General features: G+C 38.3%; 2 protein-coding genes across 2 annotated transcripts; one reads left to right on the plus strand and one right to left on the minus strand.

Annotated features, from left to right (window-relative positions):
* The first annotated feature begins 4,799 nt into the window (after window positions 1–4,799).
* Window positions 4,800–6,806, plus strand: LOC138420644 (olfactory receptor 5T3-like). The gene is made up of 3 exons (XM_069553960.1): window positions 4,800–5,011; window positions 5,978–5,985; window positions 6,157–6,806. Exons 1-3 carry the CDS (start codon window positions 4,800–4,802, stop codon window positions 6,804–6,806), a joined length of 870 nt encoding a protein of 289 aa, XP_069410061.1.
* Window positions 6,807–15,640: 8,834 nt separating this feature from the next.
* LOC138420234 (olfactory receptor 8H1-like) lies at window positions 15,641–16,570 on the minus strand. Its single transcript, XM_069553354.1, has one exon. It carries the CDS (start codon window positions 16,568–16,570, stop codon window positions 15,641–15,643), a length of 930 nt encoding a protein of 309 aa, XP_069409455.1.
* Window positions 16,571–16,906: the final 336 nt, after the last annotated feature.

The raw sequence follows: 16,906 nt of genomic DNA on the forward strand, positions 1-16,906 counted from the left end.
AAGTTTTATGTCTAGTTGAGCCTTGGTTGTCCCATCTATTAATACAAAATTATGCTGAATTATATAGCTTGCAGGTTGCTATGTAGAGTACATTAGGTAATATGCATAAAATTCCTAACCCTCTAGTAGCCACTCAATAATACATTATAGCTGCCCTCCTAACTTTCCTTCTTATTGAGGTTACTATCTGTAATACTGCTTCCAACAACACCTGGTACTTTAAATTTTTTATCATGAGTGTTGGGAAACATTTTGTTTTTGTCTTTTAGATTCATTATATTTTGCTAAAAAATTATGATTTTTAGTTCCCATCCATTAAAGTGAAATAGTAAGGCATTAACACAGCCAGTTCTGTGTTTTTTTTCAAATATCACTTAACAAAAAAGCCTGTTTGAAAAACCGGATGCAGTAGCTAAACATCATACTTTTTGTCTGTCACAACTCCAGTGCCCTATAATGAAATAAATTCTCTAATTGGACATAATTTTGAATAAAGCATACCTTCTTTAATAAACTCATCTTTTAGCTCTACACGTAAGAATAGAGACATCAAAGATTATTATAAATTTATACTGGCCAGAAGAACAGGAGAATTTAAATAAATACATTATTATTTTAAATTGACAAGCCACATTTTCTTTTTAACATTCATATCTTTTATTTTGAAAAATGATACTAATTCTTACCTTTTCCTTTTCTGAGCTTAAAAAGTCCATAAGCCAAGCTTTTTATATGCTTTTATTTTTTAGACTGGATCACAGAATGCCATTTATAAATTCTAATTTTAAGCACTCCGTTAACTTCAAAGGACATTTATGGGAGGGCTAGTTTTTAGAGGAGATGATTCACCATTCTAATTTCAGAACAGACAGATTTCAGTGAGTGAAATGCATTTTAATGCATTTAATGCAGTTTCTTATAGAATATTGGTATTTACTGTGTTTAATTTCAATAGAAGAGTATGTTGATATCTATCTAGTGCCATATAACAAATATGTGTATTTTTATTATTTTTTTAATTTTACTTAATTTTACTTTACAATACTGTATTGGTTTTGCCATACATCAACATGAATCTGCCACGGGTGTACACGTGTTCCCAATCCTGAACACCCCCTCCCACCACCCTCCCCATACTATCTCTCTGGGTCATCCTAGTGCACCAGCCCCAAGCATCCTGTATCCTGCATCAAACCTAGCTAAATGCTGTTATTTTTCAATGTGATTTAAAATTTTTCACTCTATTGGAGTTAAATAAAGTTTGGAAGTTATATTTCATGTATATGCATCATTCACAAATGTTTAATACTTTAACCTAATAAAACATATTTTAATGCAGCTGATTGAAAAGTGTTCCCTCCTATGACATCATATTCAGGTAGAAGAATAAGATATGCCTGGAAATTATGGTCAATTAGTTTTTCTCTCTTTTTTTTTTTTTTCTGGTGGTTCAGAAATAACTTTCCCAAGCATATGCTGTCAGTAAGCACTAAATCTGAGATTTTAATACAAGGTTTTAGCTCCCAATAAAGTTCATAATTTCTCATAGTTGTCTTATTATAAGCATATCAGTTAAGCAAATCTTCAATTGCAATGTCCCTGAAATTTCTCTTGTACATATCCATGAACATATATTTTGTGGTGGCTTCCTTAGAGGACCACATGCTGGTGCAGTCTTCAAAATCTGCTTGCATATCTGTATCTGTTTTCTCCGTGCTTATTTCTACCTGCTTAATTCCTGTTTTTTTATCTTACTCTCTATAGTAAATATTTCTATATATAGTTTATGGATTTGAGAGAGAAAGAAATAGGAAAAGAAATAAAGAAGGAGATATGTTTGGAGTGAAAAAGAGAACACAAAATTTTAAAAAGTAATGTAATTTTGATGATGCCCCAAATTTATTAATACATATTTGTATATTAATTGATGTTCTATAAATGATTTTATTATGATGGCTTAAAACTCAACATTAAAAAGAAAAAAAATTAGATCATGGCATCCAGTCCCATCATTTCATGGCAAATAGAAGGGGAAAAACTGAAAGCAGTGACAGATTTTGGCTCCAAAATCATTGTGGATGCTAGCCATGCAATGAGAAGACATCCACTTCTTGGAACAAAGGCAATGACAAACTCAGACAGTGTATTAAAAAGCAGAGACATCACTTTGCCGAGAAAGCTTCATAGAGTCAAAGGTGCATTCTTCCCAGTAGTCATGTACGGATGTGAGGTTTAGTCCAGAAAGAAGGCTGTTACTGTTAGTCGCTCAGTCATGCCTGACTCTTTGCAACCCAATGGACTGCAGCCTACCAAGCTCCTCTGTCCATGGGATTTTCCAGACAGGGATAGTGCAGTGGGTTGCCATTTTCTTCTGCAGGGGATCTTCCAGACCCAGGGATCCAACCCAGGTCTCCTGCATTGCAGGCAGATTCTTTACCATCTGAGCTACAAGGGAAACCCTGACAGCTGAAGAATTGATGCTTTTGAACTGTGGCAGGGAGGCCTGGCATGCTGCAGTCCATGGGGTAGTAGAGTCAGATACCACTTAGTGACTGAACAAAAACAATTTTCTTAATATAACAATTCAAATTTAATTATACTTTATTATTTTTGTCTCTTTGTGTTCTTATAATTATTATGTAAGTTGTATGGATATATTCCCTGGTGGCTCAGAGGTTAAAGCGTCTGCCTGCAATGCAGGAGACCTGGGTTCGATCCCTGGGTGGGGAAGATCCCCTGGAGAAGGAAATGGCAACCCACTCCAGTATTCTTGCTTGGAGAATCCCATGGTCGGAGGAGCCTGGAGGGCTACAGTCCATGGGGTCACAAAGAGTTGGACACGACTGAGCAACTTCACTTTCATACAGAAATCAGAAGCCTTTTTTTTTTTTCTCTAGACTTTTCTAAGAATCAAATGAGCATTTTTTGGTATTGTAAACTCACACTTGTCTTTGTTGTTTAGTTCCTAATTCGTGTCTGGCTCTTTTGCAACCCCATGGCCTGTAGCCTGCCAGGCTTCTGTCCATGGAATATCTCAGGAAAGAATATGAAAGTGGGTTGCCATTTCCTTCTCCAGGGTATCTTTCAGACCTAGGGATCAAACCTGTGTCTCCTGCATTGGTTGGCAGATTATTTATCACTGAGCAGCCAGGGAAGTCCTTAAACTTACACTTATCAATCTATTTATTCATTAGAAATAGCTTCTAAATGGATCTATGGGAACATTTCTGGGAAAATAGAGACGTGGCTTTCTTCTAACATCAAGTTAAAGATTTTTATTTATTCTCTTCTTAATGTGTGGCATCTAAATGCAATAAAAATGTAGTCTGTTTAACATCATAAATATAAATTACTTATAAGTTTTTGAATTCAGCCTAGCCCTGTATATGGCAGATTTTTCATCACTCTTTAATGCTTCTTAATTACGACATGCTGAAGGAAAAATAAAAAGTAACATGCCAAAACCTGCCATTTAATGTGATGGACAGGGAGGCCTGGCATGCTGCAGTCCATGCAGTCGCAGAGTCAGACACGACTGAGCAACTGAACTGAACTGATTGAATGTGATGAATCCAGTAATTAATTGTGTTTCAGCAATTAGCTGAGAGTTCAGTTCAGATGCAATTGACTCTTTAACTTTAGAAAAAATGTATGTGTGTGTATATATATATATATGTACTTTCCTTTATTCGTATATCACCAAATGAGAAACAGTGTGATAATATAGAGGAAAACAATAAATCAAACACAATTTTGTGGCAAATAGAGTGATTTTATTGCAAAAAACTTGTAAAAAACTAGTTTTTTCTATGATCAGGTGACATTAATTTCACAAATATTTTAGAAACCTCATAAAGAACTATGATATATTAAAAGATTTGTTTTTTACAGAAATATATCTCAAAAATATATCTAAGAACTTTGCAGAGACAATAGTATATGACTATAGAAACACCTCACATTGCTACTAAAATAAAATTTGAAAATCAGTAACCATATGGTAAGCTGCAGAGGCCAACATGAACACCTTAATGACACCTATTTTTAGAAAAAAATTAACATTCACATTGTTATTCTTTGCAAAATGGGCACATAATCTCCAAAATACTGTCTGTTGTTCAGCGTATCACCGTTCTTGAATGGAAATTAATGGGACAGTGTAATTGTCAGAAAAATGGATATAAAATGATTTTGTTTAAACAAACAGCTCTGCACAAAAAGTTGAAATATAGGTTTCATTTATGTCTTATCCGGAAACATTTAATATTAAATAATTTTATATTGTTTTCTTATTTAAATCAAACTCAATCTTGTGACATGTGATTACTTCCATATTTACAGTTGTGAACATAAAAAGACACTTCATGCACCTTATAGCAAAGCTAGTATTTAATTGTATACTTTCCACTATGATATTTCATGGTTGTAATAGTCCTATGGTTATTCATATTTGTTGATTTTGAAGCTATGTAGTATGAAAACAGATGGTAAAGAATATAACAAAAAATAAACTAGAAAATAAATCACTTAAATTGACATGCTATTTTAACATGATGAATCTAGTCAACAATTAAGTGTAATACCTTCTTTTATTAACAGCAAAATTCATCCATTTGAATCCAACATCTTCATCACTGACCATTCCATGACTACAAAGGAAATCATTAGATCCTGCTAAGAAACAAATAGGAAGATATAGTTGGATGGATTCTATTTTCACAAAATACTGCCTTTAGAACCTATAGAGAAAAACTAAAATGGTGCAGCTCTCATCAGATTTAGATTCATAACAGATTCAGATGAAAAACGTGACTAAATTAAACATGTTTATACTGATGGGCTTTACGGATGACTTAGAGGTGCAAGTCTACATATTTTTACTTTTTCTGGCAATCTATCTTTTTACACTGGTAGGAAATTTGGGACTGGTTATGTTGGTCATTGTGGATTCTCGGATCCAAAACCCAATGTACTATTTTCTGAGTGTCTTATCATTACTGGATGCCTGCTAGTCTTTAGTTCACTTCAGTTCAGTTCAGTCACTCAGTCATGTCCAACTCTTTGCAACCCCATGAAAGTGTGCTGTGGCACACCAGGCCTCCCTGTCCACCACCATCTCCCGGAGTTCACACAGACTCACGTCATTCGAGTCAGTGATACCATCCAACCATCTCATCCTCGGTCGTCCCCTTCTCCTCCTGCCCCTAATCCCTCCCAGCATCAGAGTCTTTTCCAATGAGTGAACCCTTTGTATGAGGTGGCCAAAGTACTTGAGCTTCAGCTTTAGCATCATTCCTTCCAAAGAAATCCCAGGGTTGATCTCCTTCAAAATGGACTGGTTGGATCTCCTTGCAGTCCAAGGGACTCTCAAGAGTCCTCCCCAACACCACAGTTCAAAAGCATCAATTTTTCGGCGTTCAGCCTTCTTCACAGTCCAACTCTCACATCCATACATGACCACAGGAAAAACCATAGCCTTGATTAGACGGACCTTAGTCGGCAAAGTAATGTCTCTGCTTTTGAATATACTATCTAGGTTGGTCATAACTTTTTTTCCAAGGAGTAATCGTCTTTTAATTTCATGGATGCAATCACCATCTGCAGTGATTCTGGAGCCCCAAAAACTAAAATCTGACACTGTTTCCACTGTTTTCCCATCTATTTCCCATGAAGTGATGGGACCGGATGCCATGATCTTCATTTTCTGAATGTTGACCTTTAAGCCAACTTTTTCGCTCTCCTCTTTCACTTTCATCAAGAGGTTATTTAGCTCCTCTTCACTTTCTGCCATAAGGGTGGTGTCATCTGCATATCTGAGGTTATTGATATTTCTCCCAGCAATCTTGATTCCAGCTTGTGTTTCTTCCAGCGTTTCTCATGATGTACTCTGCATATAAGTTAAATAAGCAGGTTGACAATATACAGCCTTGACACACCCCTTTTCCTATTTGGAACCATTCTGTTGTACCATGTCCAGTTCTAACTGTTGCTTCCTGACCTGCACACAGATTTCTCAAGAGGCAGGTCAGGTGGTCTGGTATTCCCATCTCTTTCAGGATTTTCCACAGTTTATTGTGATCCACACAGTCAAAGGCTTTGGCATAGTCAATAAAGCAGAAATAGATGTTTTTTTCTGGAACTCCCTTGCTTTTTCAGTGGTCACTTCAAAAATGTTGATTAATTTCCTGTCAGAGAATAAAACCGTTTCCTATCTTGGATGTGCAGCACAAAAGCTTCTCTTTGTTGCTTCTGGGCCCACAGAATGCTCTCTTCTGGCCACAATGGCCTATGATCACTATGTGGCCATCTACGACCCCCTCCTGTGTTCAGTCAGCATGGCTCCCAGAGTCTACATGCCACTCAGCATTGCTTCCTATGTGGGTGGCATCTTGCATGCTACTGTACACACAGTGGCCACTTTCAGCCTCTCCTTCTGTGCCTCCAGTGAAATCAGACACGTCTTCTGTGACATCCCTCCCCTCCTCGCTATTTCTCGCTCTGACACTCACACAAACCAGCTTCTGCTCTTCTGCCTTGTGGGCTCTATTGAGATGGTCACTGTCCTGATTGTCCTGATCTCCTATGGCTTCATCCTGCTGGCCATTCTGAGGATGTGTTCCGCTGAAGGCAGAAGGAAAGTCTTCTATACATGTGGCTCTCACCTAACCGGAGTGTCCATTTACCATGGGACCATCCTCTTCACATATATGAAACCAACTTCCAGCTATGACTCAAACCACGACATGATCGTGTCAACATTTTACACCATTATCATTCCCATGCTGAATCCTATCATCTACAGTTAAAGGAATAAAGATGTCAAAGAGGCAATGAAAAACTTGTTGAGAGAAGTTGGTTTATAACCATAGTGTATTTTTAGTACTGAATAAAGCTGCAAAGAACTTACATGTTGATGTCTTGATGCTAAACAACTAGAGAAGAAAATGCTCCATTTCAGTTACTAACGTTTGTGTATCCTAGAATAAAACATTATTAGTCCATCAAAAATAAGACTGGGAGCTGACTGTGACTCAGATCATAAACTCCTTATCGCCAAATTCAGATTTAAATTAAAGAAAGTGGGGAAAAACACTAGAACATTCAGTTCAGTACAGTTCAGTTCAGTTCAGTCGCTCAGTCGTGTCTGACTCTTTGCAACCCCATGAATCGCAGCACGCCAGGCCTCCCTGTCCTCACCAACTAGCGAAGTTCACTAACACTCACGTCCATCGAGTCAGTGACACCATCCAGCCATCTCATTCTCTGTCATCCCCTTCTCCTCCTGCTTCCAATCCCTCCCAGCATCAGAGTCTTTTCCAATGAGTCAACTCTTCCCATGAGGTGGCCAAAGTATTGGAGTTTCAGCTTCAGTATCATTTCCTCCAAAGAAATCCCAGGGCTAATCTCCTTCAGAATTTACTGGTTGGATCTCCTTGAAGTCCAAGGGACTCTCAAGAGTCTTCTCCAACACCACAGTTCAAAAGCATCAATTCTTCGGCGCTCGGCCTTCTTCACACTGCAACTCTCACATCTATACATGACCACAGGAAAAACCATCGCCTTAACTAGACAGACCTTTGTCAGGTATGACCTAAGTCAAATCCCTTATGACTGTACAGTGGAAGTGAGAAATAGATTTAAGAGACTACATCTGATAGACAGAATGCCTGATGAACTATGAACCAAAGTTCATGACATTGTACAGGAGACAGGGATTAAGATCATCCTCAAAAAAAGAAATCCGAAAAGGCAAAATGGCTGTTGAAGGAGGCCTTACAAATAGCTGTGAAAAGAGAAGCAAAAAGAAAAGGAGAAAAGGAAAGATATACCCATTTGAATGCAGAGTTCCAAATAATAGCAAGAGAGATAACAAAGCCTTCCTCAGCGATCAATGCAAAGAGATAGAGTAAAACAACATAATGGGAAAGACTAGAGATCTCTTCAAGAAAATTAAAAAAAAAAAACAAGGGAACATTTCATGCAAAGATGGGCTCAATAAAGGACAGAAATAGTATGGACATAACAAAAGCAGAAGATATTAAGAAGAAGTAGCAAGAATACACAGAAGAACTGTACAAAAAAGATGTTCACAACCCAGCTAATCATGATGGTGTGATCACTCACCTAGAGCCAGACATCCTGGAATGTGAAGTCAAGTGGGCCTTAGAAAGCATCACTACAAACAATGCCAGTGGAAGTGATGGAATTTCAGTTGAGCTATTTCAAATCCTGAAAAATGATGCTGTGAAAGTGCCACACTAAATATGCCAGCAAATTTGGAAAACTCAGCAGTGGCCACAGGACTGAAAAAGGTCCGTTTTCATTCCAATCCCAAAGAAAGGCAATGCCAGAGAATGCTCCAACTACCACACAATTGCATTCATCTCAGACACTAGTGAAGTAATACCCAAAATTCTCCAAGCCAGGCTTCAGCAATACATGAACAGTGAACTTCCAGACGTTCAAGCTGGTTTTAGAAAAGGCAGAGGAACCAGAGATCAAATTGCAAACATTGGCTGCATCATTGACAAAGCAAGAGAGTTCTAACAAAACATCTATTTCTGCTTTATTGACTATTCCAAAGCCTTTGACTGTGTAGATCACAATAAACTGTGGAAAATTCTGAAAGAGATGGGACTACCAGACCAACTGATCCACATTTTGAGAAACCTGTATGCAGGTTAAGAAGCAACAGTTAGGACTGAACATGGAACAGACTGGTTCCAAGTAGGAAAAGGAGTATGTCAAGGCTGTATATTGTCACCCTGCTTATTTAACTTATATGCAGAGTACATCATGAGAAACACTGGGCTGGAACAAGTACAAGCTGGAAGCAAGATTGCCGGGAGAAATATCAATAACCTCAGATATGCAGATGACACCACCCTTATGGCAGAAAGTGAAGAACTAAAGAGCCTCTTGATGAAAGTGAAAGTGGAGAGTGAAAAAGTTGGCTTAAAACTCAACATTCAGAAAATGAAGATCATGGCAACCAGTCCCATCATCGCTTCATGGGAAATAGATGGGGAAACAGTGGAAGCAGTGGCTGATTTTATTTTTCTGGGCTCCAAAATCACTGCAGATGGTGATTGCAGCCATGAAATTAAAAGACGCTTACTCCTTGAAAGGAAAGTTATGACCAACCTAGATAGCATATTAAAAAGAAGAGACATTACTTTGTTGATAAAGGTCCATCTAGTCAAGGCTATGGTTTTCCTAGTAGTCATGTATGTGTGTGAGAGTTGGTCTATGAAGAAAGCTGAGTGCCGAAGACTTGATGCTTTTGAACTGTGGTGTTGGAGAAGACTCTTGAGAGTCCCTTGGACTGCAAGGAGATCCAACCAGTCCATTATAAAGGAGATCAGTCCTGGATGTTCATTGGAAGGACTGATGCTGAAGCTGAAACTCCAATACTTTGGCCACCTGGTGGGAAGAGCTGACTCATTGGAAAAGACCCTAATGCTGGGAAAGACTGAGGGCAGGAGGAGAAGGGGATGACAGAGGATGAGATGATTGGATGGCATCATCGACTCAGTGGACATAGGTTTGAATAAACTCTGCGAGTTGGTGATGGACAGGGAGGCCTGGTGTGCTGCAGTTCATGGAGTTGCAGAGAGTCAGACACGACTGAGTGATTGAACTGAACTGAACTGAGTCCATCAATGTAACAATTTACAAATATGCTGATTATTACATTTAAACTGATCCATATTAAATATTCACTGATGTAAGTGTATTGCAGGTGTCATTCATTCTTTGATTTGTTTCACACCCTATTATAGCTATAATCCTGGGATTCTGTAGATTGATGTTAGCTCACATTAATTATAGGAAGTCTTCAGCACACATCGTGAATTACTTCTCCATTCTGGAGCCCCTATGAAGAACCTCCATGTGAGCTCACACAATATGTTCCATCCAGGTATATGGGCATGACTTTTTCCACTTTGGCTCAACATCATATATCTTTCTTCCATTATCGAAGTATTTTCTTATTACTGTCGAATCATTGAAATAAATTAGTCCGTTTTGAAACTCCAAAAATTATACTGAAGGTAGAAGTAATATTTATTGAGAGTATGCTTAAGGTTAAGTCAGTTCAGTTCAGTTGCTCAGTTGTGTCTGACCCTTTGTGACCCCATGAACCACAGCAAGCCAGGCCTCCCTGTCCATTACCAACTTCTGGAGTTTACCCAAACCCATGTCCCTGAGTCGGTGATGCCATCCAACCATCTCATCCTCTATCGTCCCCTTCTCCTCCTGCCCTCAATCTTTCCCAGCATTAGGGTCTTTTCAAACGAATCAGCTCTTCCCATCAGGTGGCCAAAGTATTGGAGTTTCAGCTTCAACATCAGTCCTTCCAATGAACATCCAGGACTGATCTCCTTTAGGATGGACTGGTTGGATCTCCTTGCAGTCCAAGGACTCTCAAGAGTCTTCTCTAACACCACAGTTCAAAGGCATCAATTCTTTAACGCTCAGCTTTCTTAATAGTCCAACTCTCACATACATACATGACTATTGGAAAAACAATAGCCTTGACTAGACGGACCTTTGTTGGCAAAGTAATGTCTCTGATTTTGAATATACTATCAAGGTTGATCATAACTTTTCTTCCAAGGAGTAAGCGTCTTTTAATTTCATGGCTGCAGTCACCATCTGCATGATTCTGGAGCCCCCAAAAATAAAGTCTGACACCGTTTCCACTGTTTCCCCATCTATTTCCCATGAAGTGATGGGACCGGATGCCATGATCTTCATTTTCTCAATGTTGAGCTTTAAGCCAACTCTTTCACTCTCCTCTTTCACTTTCATCAAGAGGCTTTTTAGCTCCTCTTCACTTTCTGCCATAAGGGTGGTGTCATCTGCATATCTGAGGTTATTGATATTTCTCCCGGCAATCTTGATTCCAGCTTGTGCTTCTTCCAGCCCAGCGTTTCATTAATTCATGATAATTAAACCAGTTGTCAAGTAGACTTGAAAGGAATTCTTATGGGAAACTCTGCTTATACACCAGAATTTCAGAAGCAGATTTGTAGGTTTGTATAAAACAGTTGTAATAAATTATTGTAAATTTGATGAAGTTAGGAAGACCAATTCTAATCATGAATTGTTTGTCTTACTAAGAGAAGTGTGAAATAAAAATATTTATGGGTAGATAAAAATGTAAAGCAATTTTAAAGAAATTTATTTCCTAAAATTATATAAAAATTAATTTAATAAATAACAAAATATGACTTTAATAAATATTTTGTACTGATCATTTTTCATTGACTTAGAATACATTATATCCATTCCATTAATTTTTTTTTTCTTTTCAGGGGAAAATAAACCTTGTTTGTATCTTGTGATATGGTTTCTGTTATTTTGGCTTGGTGTTCATCTTTGAACATCTTTGAAGTATGTCTTGCTTTCTTTGTCTATATATTTTTCCTTTGTTCTATTTTCCTGACTTTAATTTAATGGAATTTATTCTTTTTTTTTTTAATTCCCATGATCTCTTTTACTTCATCTCGTGTAAATAATATTTTGTTGTTGCTCAGTCACAAAATCACATTCAGCTCTTTGTGACACCAGGGACTGCAGCATGCCAGGCTTTTCTGTCCTCCATTAACTTCTGCAATTTGCTGAAGCTCGTGTCCATTGAGGCTGTGATGCCATCCAACCATCTCATCCTCTATCGTCCCGCCTTCACTCTTTCCCAGCATCAGAGACTTTTCCAATGTGTCAGCTCTTCCCATTAGGTGGCCGAAGTAATAGAGCTTCAGCTGCAGCACTTCAACATCTGACCTTCCAACGAATCCCTTGATGGTCATTTGAGTTGTTTCTATTCTTTGGCTTTCATTCATAGTGCTTATGAACATTCTCATGCATGCACTTAGGTGAATTTATGCTTTCAAATAACTTTAGATACTGAAGATTAGACCAAAACCAGATGGCTTTGTGATGAAATGTACCAAATATTATTAAAAACAAAATCAATCATTCAACAGTGCAGAAGAGGACAGCATTTGGGAGGTCAATGATCAGCAACATAAAAGAAAGTTTGCAGGATTGTTGTCATTCATTTGCTAAATCGTGTCAGACTCTTTTTGGTCACATGTACTGTAGCCCACCAGGTTTCCCTTGTCCATGGGATTTTCCAGGCGGGAATGCTGGCCTGGGCCTTCTCCAGGGGATCTTACTGACCAGGGCCCATATCTGCTGCTCCTGCATTGGCAGCAGAATTCTTTACCACTGATTCACTAAGGAAGCCCAGTTTCGAGAATTATGTTGTGAAAAAGACTCATCCACATACCCTAGTCAGCCAAAATCTGGAAGTTTATAACCAAGGATACTTTTTTCTTTGCTGAGCCAGTCTTTCTGAATCCCATTTTTACATGAAGCTAGCCTGTACCCTGACTATTACAGATTCTCTTCCTAGAACAATATCATCTTTGGGAAGACTGTTCTTTGCTTAATGGAATTTTCCTTCTGTTTGAAAAGACTTAGCTACTATTGTCCAAATCATGCTGGCTGGTATTAGCATGTTTTAGAAAATGTCTGCCAACAGTATAAGCCTTTCAACAGCCCCTGGTATTTTATGTAATACTTTCTTTAATACAGTAATGAATTTTATTTTCTCAGTTCTGGTAATCATAGTACAATGTTGTTGAAAATGTCCAATCAGTGGTGATGAGAAATATTAACAGTGGAGTTAGACTACCAGTGTTCAAACATGTTGACTAGTGAGTGATCATGGACCACTGGTTTACTGTGTTCTTTAGTTTCATCCTCTATAAATTGCAACGTTCAGGTACATTCATTGAGGTTTAGAGCTAGGTGCTGGGGAAACGGTGCTGAACAAACTAAACAAGAATCCTCATTCATTAAACTTACAGGATAGTGTGAGGTGCAGCAGACAAGAACACAAACACACTAGTAAAATATGACAAAATCTTAAATGTAGATAACTGCTATGGAAAATAAATGAAACTCACAAGGGGGAAGGGAATAGGTACACTTTTGAATGTTCTTATTAAGAATAAAATAGGAAGGAAAGCATGCATTTCTCTGCAGATAGGACATTTCTGAATGAAAGGGGAAAATGGGAAAATTCCAGGAACTATCAGTATTAGTGTGGACAGAAGAGTTAGGGTGTCAGTCGTCAAATCGAAATGAGTGTGATTGATAGAATAATACAGAATGAGTTAATGCAGGTAAGGAGTGGGACAAGGTCACTGTGGAGCAGTGGGCTATCATGAAGATTATAACACAAAAAGAACAACCATATGACAAAGAAACCCCACTCCTAGGCATATACCTGGAAAAAACTATAATTCATAAAATTTATACACTCAAATGTTCATTGCAACGCTATTCACAAAGGCCAGAACATAGAAATAAGCTATATGTCCATTAACAGAGTAAAACTTTAATTCAAAAATTTATTTTTAATAATCATAACAAACATAGGAATTATGAGAAAGGCAATGCTATTTTAAAATGCACAGAATTTCAACCAAAAAAGCAGTTTTCTGAAGCTTTTGACACATCACACACATTTAGGGGTTTTAAGTGTTTTCAGAAAGCTACTGAAGAAATATCACTGCATGCAGATTTTTAACTTGATGAATTTGCACACATGTCATGTCCAAAGCATTGCAGAATGAGTCTGGATTTTTCCCATTTGCCAAAAACACATTCACCCTAGATTTCAATGACAGAAGAATAACTAATGGTAAACTTGTAAGAGTACAAAGAAAGCTGCTGAAAACTTCATAGGAAATGAGAGAAATGCGACTCATCTAATGCAATACCACGTACATACGAACTATCGATCTAGAGCATGTGCTGTTGTTGCTGGCCCCTAATTGGTGTCCAACTCTTTGTGACCGCGTGGACTCTAGCCCGCCAGGTTCTTCTGCCCATGGGCGTTTCCAAGCAAGAATACTGAAGCGAGTGCAATTTCCTTCTCCAGGGAATCTTCTGGGACCAGGGCTCAAACTGGTAACTCCTGCATTGACAGGCGGATTCTTTTCCACTGAGCCACCAGGGAAGTCCCTCGGAAGAATGTGTTATTGCTGCTGTTCAGCTTCTCTGTTGCGTCTGACACATGTGTGTGGCTACATGGACGGTCGCTCATCAGCCTCCTCTGTCTGTGGGGACTGCCAGGCAAGAATACTGGGGTGGGTTACCATTTCCTTCTCTGGAGGATCTCCCTAAATCAGGGATCAAGCCAGCATCTCCTTCATTAGCAGGCCAATTTTTTACCACTAAGCCAACAGGAATGCCCAGAAGAACATATATAAAAAACTTTTTTTCCCAATTTTATATTTTCCAAGTTTTTTGAAGAAATCTTGAAGTGTTGAGCATTTACTTAGTTGTTTGTGTATTTGTCTTTTAAGTAACTAAAGATGATTTATAAATTAAAATAATATTCTTTAAGAAAAAATAAAACATTATAAGTTAAAAATAAGCAAGGATGTGAACATTCTAATAGTTAGCATTTCTTTGTAAGGCCTTAAATGCTTTACATCAATTGTGTGATATAATATCTGCAATAACACTATATATCTGGAATTATTACTTACTTGGTGAGGTTGAGGAAACTAGTCCAAAAGTTTCAGTGATTTTTTCAAATGTTACAGAGCTACAAGGGTTGCAAATCAAGAAAAGAAATCCTGTAACGGATAGTTCCAAAGCAAGTGCTACTAATCACTCTGTTATATTGCTTCTCCACAAAGTACATGAAATAATTTCTAAAACTGTTATTACTGTTCCTAAAACGGACTTCTTTTCATAATAAAATTCTCTAAATTTGTATGATACTGTTTAAAAGGTAATAACTATACGTCATCATTCTGCAAATCAGTTGTCCTTAAAAGAACACCATGAATTTAGCATGTTTCAACATTTCAAATTATTTTCTTAAGGCATATTCCAGGAAAAGGGCTTCCCATGGCTCAGGGTCAAAATTTGTTGCCAGTGCAGGAGATGTAGATGATGCATGGTTCAATCCCTGGGTTGGGAAGATCCCTTGGAGAGGAAATGACAACCCATTTCCGTATTCTTGCCTGAAATATTCTGTGGACAGAGGAGCCTGGTGGGCTATGGTCCATGGGGTCGTCAAGAGTCGAACATGACTGAGCATGATGACAGTGCCAAGAAATGCCCAAGATCATATTAGATCAAGCAAAGAATCATTCAAAAAAGAAAGCAAATAAATAAATAGTTCGGTTTGTTTCTGGAAAGAGAAAGAAGGGAAATAAAATACAGATAAGGAAAAAAAAATAAAATGGTGAGCATGAACACTTACCTTCAATGCTATTTTAATTGTTCAGAACCCTTTACCTGGGCTTCCCTCATAGCTCAGTTGGTAAAGAATCCACCTGCAATGCAGAAGACCCCGGTTTGATTCTGGAGTCTGGAAGATCCCCTGGAGCAGGGACAGGTTAGCCACTCCAGTATTCTTGGGCTTCCCTTGTGGCTTAGCTGGTAAAGAATCTGCCTGAAATGCAGGAGACCCGAATTCGATCTCTGGATTAGGAAGACTCCCTGGAGAAGGGAAAGGCTCCCCACTCCAACATTCTGGCCTGGAGAATTCCGTGGACTGTATAGTCCGTGGGGTCACAAAGAATAGGACACGACTGAGCGACTCTCACTTCGTCTTCTGTACGACTCTACTGAGAGCATTTTTTACTTCCTTGTTTCTAAGACTATATATGAGTGGATTCAGCATGGGGATGACAATAGTATAAAACACAGAAGCTATCTGATCCTTTCCCAAGGAGTAGGATTTATTTGGTTTTAAGTAAGTAAAAATCATAGTGCCATAAAAGACGGTGACCCCCAGAAGATGTGATGCACAGGTAGAGAAAGCTTTTTGCTTACTAGAAGTGGAAGTAATTTTCAGGATGGTAGACACGATGGAGACATAGGACACTGCTATTGTAAGAAGAGACAGCACAAGGCTGGAGCCAGCAAAAGTGGATATGATGATTTCTATGTCATGTGTGTCAGTGCAGGACAGGGCTAAAATCGGGGATAGATCACAGAAAAAGTGAAAGACTATATTGGATTTGCAGAAATGCAATCTGCTCATGCAAAGTCCATTAACAAAAGAGTCCATAAAGCCCATCAAATAACATCCAAAGACTAGGGAGCAGCAGCGCCTGGTGGACATGACAATCTGGTAACGCAGAGGGCTGCAGATGGCTGCATAGCGATCGTACGCCATGGAGGAGAGAAGGAAACACTCAGTGGCGCCCAAGAAGACAAAGAAAGACATCTGAGTGAAGCAGTTCAGGTGTGAAATATTCTGCTTGGAAGTCAGTAGGTTGTCTAAGGTTTTAGGGGTGATGACACTTGAGTAACTGAGGTCAAGAAATGACAAGTGACTGAGGAAAAAGTACATGGGGCTGTGAAGCCGGGAATCCAGGTAGATTAACAGGATCATCCCCACATTCCCCAGCACAGTCATCAGGTATATCAGGAGGAAGAGGGTGAAGAGGACCAGCCGGATCTCTTCAGAGTCTGTCAGTCCCATGAGGATGAAGTCAGACACCTGTGTGATATTCCTTCTGCCCATAGTGTTCAAATGCTCCAAATTGTTGAGAAATCAAAGTTGATGATATTCAGCAGGAATTACTTCAAAAATTAAAAAAAAATTACTTTGTGTATGTATGAATGACAACTTATTTAAATTAATTTAGTGTTTCCATGAAGTGATGATAAGGAGGTGTGTATAGTGTATGTGGAGACAAAAACTTATTTTGATTTTCAAATATAAAAATAGGTGTGAGTTGAGACTTGGATATATTATAACAAAAACTAATTCATTGAAGAATTAGAATAAGCCTGATATGGTCTTAAATGCTCCTGTTAAGACATTTAATTAATGCATTCCATGAGATTTTTATATCAT

The sequence above is a fragment of the Ovis canadensis genome, chromosome 15 (assembly GCF_042477335.2).
Source record: "Ovis canadensis isolate MfBH-ARS-UI-01 breed Bighorn chromosome 15, ARS-UI_OviCan_v2, whole genome shotgun sequence".
Taxonomy (NCBI): Eukaryota; Metazoa; Chordata; class Mammalia; order Artiodactyla; family Bovidae; genus Ovis; species Ovis canadensis.